The sequence below is a fragment of the Callionymus lyra genome, chromosome 3 (genome assembly GCF_982586985.1).
Source record: "Callionymus lyra chromosome 3, fCalLyr1.hap1.1, whole genome shotgun sequence".
Taxonomy (NCBI): Eukaryota; Metazoa; Chordata; class Actinopteri; order Syngnathiformes; family Callionymidae; genus Callionymus; species Callionymus lyra.
Window position 1 is genome coordinate 40,225,151 of NC_141820.1, and position 14,476 is coordinate 40,239,626.

A 14,476-nucleotide genomic window follows, 5' to 3' on the forward strand; every position below is an offset into this window, starting at 1 on the left:
CTGATCTATTTCAGACTGGTCTGCTGGGCTTCACAACAGCTAAAAATACCAGCTCTTATAATGGAGTTTGTCATGTGGAGGAAATAGTTAAGACCTGGATATTGGCTCTGTAAATACTCCAGGCAAGCATAGCCGCAAGGACTAGCTTCACTGTTTGGATAAAGCAGAGTTCAGTAAAATTCTGCTTGTTGAAAATATTTATAAAGATAACAGTTTTTGAAGCAGGTGTTCTGTTTGTTGCTTTACCAAATGAAGTAGTATAACTTTTAAAGATATGACATGAATGACCAAAAGTTTCAGATGCAATAGATCCATGTCACCAAAAGTATTTTACTAATCTACACACCATTATAATGATTTCATTCTTCAGCATTTATTAACTATGTTACTTTTGCAAGTTTCATGGTCTTGAAACTTTGATAGACAGTAGTGAAGTCACCAGGTACAATAGGTGTTTTCTGTCAGAACTACACTATATGCATCACATCAGACAATACTTTTTCGGGTACTTGGTGTTGTACCACTCACTCCCAGTTGATAGTTCTAGGTAAATAATGCAAGCTTTATCAACGTGCACAGTACTTTGATGCAAAATAATGTAGCTAATAATCTACAACTCATGCAAGTCATGGTTGAACTTTTGTTAACCGTAAGTTGTCAGGTCTTGGTCTTCTTAAAAAGTCATGATCTTAATTGGTTTTAGTTTTGTTTCAACGGGTCAGCTCGGGTCAGCTCTGCTCTTTCTTTACTATGAAAAGCATAGACATCATTTCATTTTCTCTTGTGACCAAGACTTTATTGTGCAATATATATGCCTTTTTAGGTAGCCATGCAAAATAGATGAAGGATGGATACATCTCAAAAAATGTGAACATTAAATAAAACAAAGAATTTGGATCAAAAAGGAGTATGGGTTGAAGGGCAAATAATCTGTTGAGTTAAATTTCTCTATTTATCTATTGTACTCATCAGTAGGTGTCTGTTTGTAAAAAACTCTATTTTAATTTAAATCTTACTTTAGTAATTGCGCTTAACCCCTGCGCACTGAAAATGCTTAACTTTCTGGAGATTAAATCTTGTTCAACCTAACCCCAACCACTCTACTTTGATTGGTCAAACATGGAGGTTAACAATCCTGGAAGTCTCCACCTCCAAGGGACTTGTCTATAAACAAGCGGTTTGTGATTACAAATGGCTGCAGGAAGAGTAAATCCTGTTATATGCGTCATAGTGGACTTCACTCTCATAACCTCTCGTTGGCTGAGATTTCAGAGAGGGAGAACTTTATATTAATTTGATAACTTCAAAACATGGTCATGATGAGGGACTTCTTGGAGAGAAAGACATCAACATTTACAACATGTGAGTTAGTCAGGAGAGCTGGGTTTTTAATAGCCCTTTGAAGAGTAGGAGAAAAAAAGGGGGGAATGCTGCAAAGTCAGCCACTGACCTTGGCATGTTCTTTCGTCAGTGAGAAGTTTATGTCCCTTCTGACAGCTGCATTCAAAGGAGCCCACAGTGTTCCGGCAGAAATGATCGCAGCCGCCATTGTTCTCCTGGCATTCATCAATGTCTGGAAAAACAAACAATGCAACCAGTTTATTAAGGGTAAATTAAGAGTGTCAGAGATTCATCCTTCTTCTCCAAATTAAGTTGTTGTCATCTCTGGTTAAGTCATGCGAAAAGTGAAGGCTGAAGCTGAACCTACTAACTGGTTTATATGTTTATCTAAAACTCCTTGACCCGCTAGTACCATGGTCAGGATGTGGTGGGCAGAGCAGACATCTCCAATCAAATAGCTATAAGTGAAGGATTTTAGAGTGTTTATAAAGCCACTGTGTTTTTCCACCTAGGTGAATTCAAGCCTGATCCTCTCACTCTAGATCCTTTGGGAACTTCTTTTGAATGAACGCTTGATCTAAATTTGGAGCCGAGTCAGGAATCTGAAGTGAGTTGGCTCAGCGCTGCTGGAAAAGTATAGTAACCTGTGTGTCCTTCTATGTCAGAAGGTTGTGACATAAACTCTCCAGCTAAAACATTCACATGTACAGATAACACTGTTTTGATCATTATAACTTCACAATGGCTTCCCTGCGAGAAGGTCACCTGTTGAATCCTGCATATGGGGTAGAGCAGTTAAGACTGTGTAATTGACACTCACCAGTGACTGGTTTACATGGGGCTGACATCAGTAAATTAGTTGTTGAAAGTGGGATGAGCATTGACACTACATGGAATCCAAGGGGACACCGATAAATACCCATGTCCTTCGGCGGGACGTTTGAAAGGTGTCTAGGTAGCCGAGACTTTCAGTCTGGAAGAATATACCTGGGTGAATGGGCTTTTTACCTTTTACCTGGGTGTTCTTTTTCATTTTTTTTTTTTATTTTTTTTTTTAAATATTTCAACAGGCTTATTCTGTATTTCACATTGTTCAAGCTGTTTATGATTTCATCATCAAGTAGATAACTCTTTCAAGTCTCTGATTTTTAACGTCAACTTATTAAAACTGTCTTTAAAGTGTTATTTTGCAGCGGAAATTCAGGAATAACACAAACTATTTAACCTCACTAGGCCCTCAGTGTCTCTCTTTATTGCACATGTAAAAAGCAGTGGACACCACCCTGAGTCACATTACCCTGAGTCGACCGACACAGATTCCTAATGACTCTACCATGAAACTACCATATCTACCCACTCTAAATGGCCCCTCTTGGGATGGCTGAGCCTTATGACTGAGTATATAATTACCTTTAATGGAGTTTAAATAAGCTTTGAGCTTAAATAAATACATTAGGCCCCCTCACATCAGGAGAAAAGGGGAGGGAGGGAGAGAGAGAGAAAAAAAATAGCAAAGGTATCACAGGACTTAGAATTCTCAGATAGAGAAAGCGGGACTGTATATTTTATTTTCATCCAATATGAAAATGAAGCTCAACATAAAGTTGTGTTGTCTCCTGAACAACTTATCTTCAGGTTATGCCTGTTTTGTACAAAATATGTGGTTAAGTCTATACCACAGAGTTTATATTGAAAATTATGTTATTTATTTTGTTTTCCAAAGTAATGTTGTGAACTTGAATGATGTCTAAATATCTATTATTATTCCATTATCTTTTGAAATATGGTACTTTACATGAATCAGCCCATCAGTGGCCTTCTGCACAAACATCTGTGTTGCCCAAAGGATTCTCTCAGTAAGCCTTCGCTAATGAGGAGGCGGATAATTACTGTTTAGATGTAAATATACACCGACAAATGAGCAAGAAGTCGATTCCAATAACACTCAATGCATATCCTATTATGTCACAGAAGAAAACCATCCTTCTGGTCATTGGTCTACGCACAAGTCACAAACAGATTCATGGATGGACCTTTCTCTCTGGGTTTATCTCTGACATTTATTTGAGACGATCAATATCTCACTCTGGTCCTCAATCAATAGCTCCATCTGTTGCCCAGAGCTTTGTGTCTCGCTGTTAAATATCACACTGATCTCACAGACATTTAGAAATGTTAACTTTCATGCTGTTGTTATTGTCAAATTGTATTGTTAATAATACAAAACATTGGAAAACTGGACTGGAGGTGAGGAAGAGAACATCATCATATAACAAGGAGTTAGAGACATACAGTTCCTAAAAAAAAACATGTTTATGCCCTTAACTGGTTTTGGTGGGAGTAAAAGCTTCACCGAGCTACATATGGTAAGTTGAGTGACACATCAGATAGCTCATCAGAGGGGAAAATATAGACATACATCCACTCCACCATACAGGCACAGACTTTTGGACATGTAAGAGTCAGCAATTAACCCCACATTGTTTATATAATTATAAAGGAAGAAGAGCAGGGTGTTTTTGTTGGTATAGGACGAGTGAAGCCTGTTATTTACCTCACAATGGGCTCTGCTCTCGTAACCTCTCATGCGCTAAGATTTAAGATGGGGGAGAACTTTATAAACAAATAACTTCAAAATGGTGCATCCTCATGATGAGGGACTTACTGCATTTTGAAGAGGAACACCTAAACAATTGAAACATTTCAGTAAGTCAGGAGAGTTGGGTTTTAACATTAGTTGCACTTTAGGATAATTGCATGTGTGGACAGTTTTAGAGGTTTATTGAAAACATCTTTGGGTACAATGCTAGCTATTAAGTATATATTATGTCTCTTTGACAAACATGCAAAAAAATAGGAGTTGAAAGAGGACACATCCCACTCATTAAGATCATGTTTCCATTATTATTAATAGAAATGTATTATTATTATTATTATTAATAATAATTAATTTTTTATGAACAGAGCTGAGCAACAGATCTCAGCAGCAGCAATACGAAGCAATACAAGTGATCGATGAAGTCTTCCAACTTTATCAAATCCAGAAGGAACTATGGAACATCACCTAGACACTACCCGTCATATCACTTTGAAACTGGATGTGTTCATCACTGCTTTTCAACCTCAACTTGTCGTGTACCACAGCTCGGTTAGCCTGTGGGCTTATGAAGCTCTGCAAAGTTGAATTGGTTTAGAAAAACATCTTACGGTTTTGTACAACAATGGAATTTGAAATGAATATAGTCATAGATGAACCATGACCTTCTGGGATATACTTTTTTCTCCCAGAGTAGATATTTTGGAAGTTGGCTGTTCACAAACACTGTGCTGACCTCAGAGGAGACTAAGGGCCAAATGAGAAGGCTTGCTAACATCCACTTGGGCCAAAGGAAACAAGCCATCAGCCCCCTTGCCTGTTACGCTGTGAGCCTCGGGCTGTATTTCAGACGTCCACTATTTGGAATGGGAAACCCGACTCCAGAGGGGACTCAGTTTTTGATTAAGACCCAGCTACTGATCCGATTGATTAGTGTCTTGGCCTTAATCAATTGTCATGACGACAGCAAGAAATGATATGCCCCGGGTCTTCACCTTTAACCACTGCAGTAAGAGGGCAAGCACAGGGTCAAGCTGGTATGCATGGTGTCTGTCTGTTATACAGCTTAAAGACTGGAAGTAGAAAAAAGGCCAAAGCAAACCAACTCTTGCATTGTCACTTAAACCCAATTTAGTCTTGGCTGTAGGAATGTGTAGCTCATACCTCAAGGGTACGAGCTGCTCAAAGTGGAGAGGAGTTTTGTGGTTTTAGCAAATATTTGCAGTAAAAAGCAATTAAATCGAATACATTTGCAGAAACCCGAACCTCTACAAATAATTACGGACAGAGAACAGGGGATTTAGTTTTCCTGGAGCAGGTTTTCTCGGCAGGTGGAGACGACAAGCATCAGACCGGCCAGAACCTTTACGAATATTGACTAGCACGGCATATCTCGATTTCCTGCGGTGTGTTGACTTTCTTTCTCCGGACAGACATCAGGCCAGGAGGCAGTGTGTGTTTACCCAGGTATTAAGAGACCCTGGTGTGGGATTGTGTTTAACAAAAAACTGGTAAAAGGAAATTCACTTTGTCACAACACTGAAACTGTGACTGATATGGAGCATGAGACAACTGCCCACTGTACAGTCATGTAAGGTGACTATGTCCATGTATTTAAAATGGAAACCGCTTATATTTATTAACACGACAAACAATTACATTAAGGAACATCTTTGATCTGGGCAGAAACCAAGATTGAAGATCTATTGGATGTTTTGGGGAGTAATCCAAACATCTATTTACGTGGCAGCATTTTTGGTTTAAATTGGAAATAATAACTGGTAACCAAATGACGGATGAATCACATGTTAGAAAAATAATTGTACAAGACAGCTATTAACTATTAAGTAAGATGAGCACTACAATAAATTACACACAGGACCAGCGCAAATTGCTTATTAAATCTATTGCACCTGTGATGATGATGGCTGAAGACCTTTGCACCTTAATTTCCAAAGTAAAGCGCTTTGCCACAGTTATTTTGGAAGACCCTATGAATGCATAACTTTCCACACCATACTGCACTTCCAGGAAGGAGTCAGTAGACTCCATCAAGCACAGAGGGAGAAGAAGATCGTTCCAAAACTTAAGAGCAACATCCTGGAAGGATTTCTCTCCTCTGGTCCTGAACCAAGGGCGAGGAACCATCAGTAGATTCTGATCCACAGACCACAGAGCCCCAGCTGGGGTGCAAGGCTGGATCAGATCAGTGATGTAAGGAGGAGCCTGACCATGAATAGGTCTGAAAGTAAGAGCCAGATTTAAAAAAAATTATCCTGAAAGAAACTCCCAGCCAGTGAAGAGTTTTAAGGATCAGGGAAATGTGAGTTCTTCTACTATAGTGGGTCAGAATTCTTGCTGCAGTTTTGTATTAACTGCAAGTGAGATACCTTTCGTTTGGACAAGAAAAACAAAACTGTTTCAATAGTCCAGACGAGAAGACACTAACGCATGGATTACAAGCTCCAGATCAAATTGTGACATTATTTTCCTAAATTTAGAGATTTTTCTCAGTTAAATACAACAGATCCGCTGATTCAGACCTTATTTGATTGGCAGAAACACTGAAACTGTGCCGAGAAAGGTATGACTAGAACCTTTATAACACAGACCGTGACAGTCCCACTTCATCCCTCAGTCTTCTCAGCAGGATCTTGTGATCACCTGTGTCTAAGGCTGAGGACAGATCTAAGAGAACCAGAACAGTGTATTTAACAGAGTCAGCCAACATCATGATGTCACTGGACACTTTCAGTAAGGCTGTCTGCGTAGAGTGATGTTTGTGGGAAAGGTACAGTAAATCCTGAAAAACCCATGTCAGTTGTCCAGAATTGTAGTGGTAAACAGGCTAAGACACTATAGTTTGGGTCTACACTCACCCAACATTTGAGATGTACTTTTCCATTAACAGCTTAAGTACTGGTTCTAATCTCCACGTTGTTAAATATGGGTCCGCAAAGGTGGCCAGGGGAAATAAACAAAAGTATCTTAAAACGTTTTAATCATTTAATAAAATGGATTAGTTAGATTACTAGTTTAAGGGGCATAATTACGTTCGATTGGAGGATTGTATTACACTGCATTGTTGGAATTTGGAAAAAAAACTGGGTGAGTTTTCCTGCCTGGTCCTCAGGTGATAACCCTGATAGATGAGAGCTGCCGCTCTGTGTCTGTTAGCTTCCCTCAGCACTTGATGTCTGCTCTGGGATTTATGAAGCCCTGCAGCTGATTCACAGCCAAATTATATGGGCGGGGTACAGCTGGACGGCACTCATATCCATCTTCCCCACTCATCCTGGCCCCAAAAAAACAGCAGAAACTGTGATTTTCATTTTCCCTCGGCTGTAAAGCTGGAGGAGAACATATCACCTGGAGAGGCAGAGTGGAAGTGTTTGCACAAGCTGCCGGGCTTGGATATGAAATTTAACAAAACTGAGCCGTATGACATGACATAATGAATTAGGCTCTTCCTCATGTATGTACTACAGTTATAGAGGATTCAAATTCATTAAGAAATATTGCAAGAGCAGTGATTTCAAATGATTTGGGTTTTGTTTCCCTCATAACTATTTTTAGTTGACTGTCTTTACTTAAGAAATGTAGTAGAGTGTGAATGTTCGTACTGACGTGCACCTGTAGACACACAGACAAACATATTGTAGCCCATTTTGATGCAGGACAACATACAACCGAAGACCGATTGTCCACATTAAATTCAACTGTTGCTTCAGAAAATTATTTAAAGGAAGGAGTTGTCAGATCCCAGAAGAAAGTTTAAAGTGAGTTAAAACTTTGGGACACAATTCGATGCAAATGCACAATAAAGCAAACAATTTGCCTACCTTAAGACCCAGCAAGAGCATCTAGTTGCTACATGACGGAAACAAGTTAAATTTGTTTTGATACGACAGTTTGCATTATAATGTGTACTTCACTTCACTCGACACCCATCATGAGTTTTGATCAAGCAAACACCCACAATGTTTTACTGATAGATTTTGGTGTAAGCATGGTGTTGTTGTATTTACCGCCACTGCAGCTGGATGGTGCTGCACGAGTGTGTATGTCAAAGCTGTAAGACCAAACGAGAGGGAGACTGTGGTCAATCCGGGCCTCACTGTTCAAACATCTCAAAGTTTGCCCACACGTCGTCTGCCTGCCAGTCCTGAGAAAGCTCAGGCTCCAGGACTTTACACACTTACATGCCACATTCTCGAATTGCCCCACACTCATTTTGTGATCCTACAGACTCCAAGATAGGCTCACAAGCATGACTGAACAACACCCAACATATCTGATGTGAATCATATAAGCAAGGCGCACAGTCCACACTTGATTGCCACGCGAATTTCACTAAATCCTGAAACATTGTGAGCACAGGAGGTTTAGTTGAGTTGATACCTAACAAGAATAGATCTATCAAAGCCGACTTGCACACACAAAGATTTAATCTTTCTGCACAGAAATCACTATTTTATAAAGTGAATCGACTCTAGTGTAACCTTTTCCTGAGATCGCTTATCCAATTCCATGAACAAACTGTATTTTTAAGACGTAAAACATGTAAACATGCAAATAATTGTGATACAACAATTTCCCCCCAGTTTACAGTAAGATTTTCATCTGGGAAAAAACAAATCAAATTAAAACACTAGTGGGCTTTTTTTTGTTTTGGGTATTACCATTACTGGAATCTTTGACATCTCTAAAGTACAGGGTACTTGCAAGGGTCACTTGAATATTGTCAAATAAAGAAGCCACAAACAAAAATCACATCCTGGTCCTCCTTCTCTCTTTACTTCAATTGTTTATATTAAATCATAACCATCTTTCATCCAAAGTAGGATCATAGAGCAGCGGTGGGAGCAAAGAAATCCAGACTTTGCTCTCATACCTCCTGGTAATACACCAAGGAAACTTCTGCAAGTATACTGCTTTACAGTACACTGTAAGACAAATTGTGTCAGGGTAGTACTGTCTCAGATCAAACACGTCCGTTACACATTTACCTGAAATGACTCGACATTTCTTCTTCTACTACTTTTAACGCTGATTGCAACCAGCCACTGGAACCCTATCTTTGAAACCTAATAGCGTTTTTTGCCATCGAAACAAATCATTAAGTTGTGTTTCATTGTGTTATCATCATATATATTGTGTTGTTTTGTGGTAAAATTTGTGTTTTCTTGAGACATTTACGTCGGTATGATGGCAGCTGTTGAGGGTGAAAAGTGTCCATCGATATACACTCTTTGAGTGAGCTATTTTTTTGCGCACATTTTGCGCCAATCTTTTGCACTCTACATTTTCACACACTGCTCAATGTAGACCCACTTATGTACTCAAAATATTAAGTGTAAGTGCAGAAGTGCGCAATTTGGGACACAATATTTGAATATCTCCCGAGTAACTGAGCTAAGGGAGAGTCCAGTCCCACTACAAAGAAAGTTAATTTCGTTGGCTTCTGTCATTCACTTACGAAACAAGAAAAAGTATTTGACTGACCTTTGCAAGTTTTCCCATCCGGTTGAAGTGTGAAACCGACAGGGCAGCTGCAGCGCACCCCTGTGGCTGTGTCCTTACATGTCCTGTCACATCCACCATTGTTCACTGCACAGGTTTCTGGAGTCGGACAGCGGATTGAAAAAAAAGGAACATAAAGACAAAAGTTATAGTGCAATGGTAGACAACATTCTGTTAGGGACAAAACTCATGCAGTGGTATATTCCTTATTTAAGTCACAAGTTTAAAAAAAAAAATGGTTCAAATTACAGAAAACACACATGAAGTCCACATAACAAGACAAGAACACATGACACTGTGCTGATGAAGGAGAGTGAAGTACTCTTTGGCCCAGGGGTCGCTCCTGTTTCCAAAAGTAACAAGAAATCATTTAAGAGAGAGAAAAAAAGGTTAGTGCAGGGTTGAGAGCCATAAGCTAAGAACACGCTTGGAAATACCAGTGTGTATTTTTACCTCCAGGAAAACACTCTTTCGCTGTGCGGAGTGAGTGAGAGTTTGCTAGGACTTATGAATATTGCCTAAGCTGATCCAAAAACCAACACCAGCCCACTGTAACTCTAACTCACCTGTCCGACTGTTGTTTCTTTAGCAAAGCTCAGTGCATACAATCCCACTAGACTTGAGTTGCTCTGGACGATAACATTTGAAGTTGTTTTAAGAGATTTCATAAAGTGACAGATAATGGAGTTTCACCTGATAGCTCTTTTGCTCTTGACGGGTCAACATGTAAGACAACAACCACCGTATTTTAAATGATAGTTTGATTTATTAAGGCTTGGAATTATATTTTTAACATGATAAAGAAACAACAGATGTTAAATTGTTCTTCGACAATTTAATGCTCTCATATTTGGATTGTTTTGTTGAAATAATTCTATAATTAATAAACCACTGCATGCTAATCTTAGCGTCTGACCAGTTATGAAATGTTACTGCTTCTGAATGATTTATGTAAACAGTTCTCACGACAAATTCATTCAATACCGATAAAATATTTTTTTTAATGTATTATTTAGATATAATTTACCAATACATTTTCCATGGCTAAACATGAACTTGATATACTGTAATGTTATGAAAGGCCTCCCCTGATTTGTAGCATTGCTTGCTCTGACATGACACCCAAAATAGCGGTTGAAAGTTCAATAGAATGAATGTTGCAATGTTTGTAGTAACAAAATTAATGACAAGTTGTGTTGTCCTAACTCTGGTTTGGTTGTCAGGCTAACATGATTTACTAGCAGCAAGTATCCGCGCTTCATGGACAAAGTGGGATACCTGATTCAGTCTTCTTGAAGAGACAAGCATCGATTTGACTTCAATCCAAATAAAACGAGCTGAAACATAATGGCACTTCCTCAGGCTTGGCACTGATTCCTCTTCATTTTGAATGTTTTTAATGAAAAAAGTGGTAAACAGATTACACATGCAGAGGAGCAAGTTAATGCTCTCTCAGAATGCAGAGTCACAAACACATCGGAGCCACGCTGGCTGACGCTCTACATCAAGACACAGAAAGGTATTTGAATATTTGTATATGTTCCCTCATGCGGCTCCAAACCACATCCATTTCACGGCTTGTTTTTCTTAATCGGTTTCCGAGCTGGCACTTGTTCTTTGCTGTGTTTATACTCGATGTGTCCAAGCTCTTCCTTTTTCACGTCTGCGGGCAAACACTAAACTACTTTCAATTCCTAGATAGGAACTTTTAAACAAAAGCAAGACTGCTTCATAGATCTTGGACCTGTTAATGTTAAAGTTTATGCACACATTTCTATGTCTTATAAAACCCATACAGCACGTAAAATAGAAGCACCACATGAACTCTGTGAACCAAAGAGCTTTGAAAGCGTTTGTATGAATAGATACATTTGTCAGTTTTTTTGTTCAGATTTATATGGAAAGCCCCTCAAACAAGAGAAATTCATTATACAAATGTTTGATGTTACAAAACACCTTTTAGTAGCTTTTTTATTATAAAACCTTTGCATACAAAAGGGCACACTGTGATTTTGATATTATTATTTTGCAATCCCAACCATCTAATGACACATTATCAATGTTAGAAAGTGTTTCAAGACTAATACCTCATTCAGGATGTAATAGAGTTAGAATATTAATTTTAAAGAAATAAGTAAACTGAGTGTTATCTTGATGGCATTTCCGTGGTCAAGTCTTCATTTAAGATCATACTTTAGCGATCATTCTAAAGCATTTCATGTCACAGCCTGTTGCCTTGATTGTTGTCATGTTTCATGTGTTTGCTTTCATTAGTGTGATGAGGCAAATTAAAAAATATATAGTTATTGTTTTTGATGACCTTATCTTCTTTAATCAGTCAGAATTTTGGCTAAATTGAAACATTTTTCATTTTCTTCTGCTAAAATACTCAAGTTGAAGTATATCTAAGACACATTGGAAGACGACCATTGTATACATCAGACATCTAAAGTAATTCATTTATGCTGTCACACCAAAAAATAAATATAATAAAAAAAAAATACATATCAAAGTTAGCAATACAGCTCAATAACCTTGATGAAAGCTTTGTGGGGCTTTCCATCAATTTTAGCATTATTTTTTTTAAATCATTGAGTTAAGCGTTTGATGCATTTGACCACATAAGACAGAGGGTTTAGGGACCAGGAAGCAAGGCTTTGAACTCCTACATGAGTGGGCAATGTGTCTAGTTAAACTGTGTGGATAATAGTTTTTGTCTGTGAAGGTGTGGATCATGGAAGTAAACCTGAAGAGGGGAAATGTGGAGGTGGTGTTTATGGGGCAACATGATTTATGTTGCATATAGTGGGCCCTATCATTAGCTCAGTACAGTCCTTCTCAGAGCCCTTCTCTCGCCATGCCACGCCCAGCCCCAAGGGCCAAGCTAAGCAACAGAGCACAGACAGTATTTCCTGATGGATGTGCCGGACAGGGTCCCACCCCTTTCCAGTGACCAAACACCCAGAGGCTAATATTGAAAATGAACATCTGCAGATACCACGATCAGTCTTTCTTTGTGAAAGAAAACTTCCACAACATTCTCGTGTAACCATGAATATTGTTATCTATTCAATTATTCAAGATGTTTCTCTTGATCAAATCTTTGACGTTTTAAGGGAGGGCTATTCATAACATAGTGTTTTATTGCCTTTGGGTAGTGGAATGTAAATTTGACTATCAGTTAAGTGTTGGGTGCACTAGCATGGCTATAACCATATTTTTAGCACCTGCAGGTAATAAAGCAAAACACACCTCACAAAAGACCTTAAAATAAAATACCCGTGTTACTCATTTATTCATTAGAGACTTTTCATGCCTCAATTACATAATTTAAGCATTATAACATTAATGCATTAGTCTAAAAACATGGGCACTAAGATTCTGATTAAAAAATTGCCGTCATTTTGCGCAATATAAAGCTTTGAATTACTCTTAAAAGTCATTATTGCATAATGACCAGAAATCCTTGAGCGCTGATATTGTTTCAGGTATCTATTAGTAAAAGATTACTAAAGGATTCAAATGTGTTAGAAAATGTAAATTAAAAGTAGTTATGAGACAGAAATCCAACCTCAGATGTCTAAACGCCTAACCATAACTCCGCCAATGATTCATTTTACTATGTGTGACTTTATTGACAAATATATATGTGTTTTTTAGGGGAATGTGTTGTTCATTACAGCAGAGTCTCACAGTCTAAATGCTTTTTCCGTCAGTCAGTTTCTGTGATGCGCTAAATAAGTTGAGGAATCTGGACACAATGAAGGAAGCACCTGTTGAAGATGTTCAAGAGAGAAGTCTCACTTCAAGAGGATTCAATCTGGTTTCCTCCCACAATCAAGGACAGAGGTCAATTATGTGCAAGTGGCTTATGTTAGTTTTTTGGGTCAATATATTAAATACCAGTTTTTTAAATTACCATTAAATCAAACATCAGAGATGGATTAACATTCTACCAATTACAAAAATGGCCTTAATTTATTAAAATTCCATAGAAATCTAATAAAGTTTTTTTTTTTTCATGTACAGTGGAAATGCAGAACTAAACATTGTTTTAAAGACACACATCTACATTAAGGGCAACCTAATGCATGATTTTAAGAACTCACAGGAATATACTCTATTTATTCACTGTTGTTTCGCTCTGATTACGATATCAATAATCACTATTATATCTATATCGTTTCATCAAGACCCACGCTCTACTCTTCTCTTCCCTTGTGTCTTTTTCTGCCTTTCTCTGTAGCATCTTCACGTCTGGCTCACCCACAGTTTCATTTGTCGAGGGTGACACGTTGTGTTTACTGTAAACAGTGATGACTGTGGGTGCAGACACAACTGTACCACATGTCAGAGGCAGTAGACTAAATGATAGCGGTGTCAAATCTAACATAGTGATGCTGCTGCCATGCCAGTGGTTTTGGTGAGAGACCTCATCAGTGTCAGCAACCTCCAAACCTTTTTTGCAATAGCATTATTTCTACACTAAATTCACACATACATCCCAGTAAATGTTTTTAACTCTGGTGATATTCAACGTTCATTTAGAGTCATTTATATGGATGTATCTCCATATTGAATAAACCGTCCATTGGTTATCCACAATATGCACTAGCTGCTATGTTAAACAGTTAGTATATGAGCTCTATGAGTCCTTTATTTCTTTCTTATTTGCCAAATGGCTTCTTAGCACTACCTTGTGATACATCATTTATAGCCAACATTGGTTGCAATAAATGATTGCAACAAAATAAACCTAATCATCCATCTGTAAAGGCACAAGTTCCATACAACAGTTTAGGAATTTATCCTTTTTTTGTAGTGACCACTATGTAGAACAAGTCGGGAACTGTCAAGTAGGCATGGTTAGGGAGGACATTATTAAATGAAAACATCAACCTAGTGAGCTTATTTTCCATCAACCTAGAGACAATGACTGTGGGAGTAGACACGGTGGGCACCAAAGGTTTTAAAAAAACGAAACAAAATGAAGACGGAGAAAGGAACAAGGAGGAA

The 14,476-nt window shown here is 38.3% G+C and overlaps 1 protein-coding gene across 2 annotated transcripts in view; it reads right to left on the minus strand.

Moving 5' to 3' along the window:
- scube1 (signal peptide, CUB domain, EGF-like 1) overlaps positions 1–14,476 on the minus strand; it is a 66,663-nt gene that overhangs the window by 16,288 nt on the left and 35,899 nt on the right. For both annotated transcript variants that reach the window (XM_087787986.1, XM_087787985.1), the window contains 2 exons: positions 9,443–9,559; positions 1,451–1,573 (listed from right to left, as the gene is read on the minus strand). In XM_087787986.1, the coding sequence (XP_087644112.1) occupies positions 1,451–1,573; positions 9,443–9,559 (240 nt within the window). The remainder of the gene's footprint in view (positions 1–1,450; positions 1,574–9,442; positions 9,560–14,476) is intronic.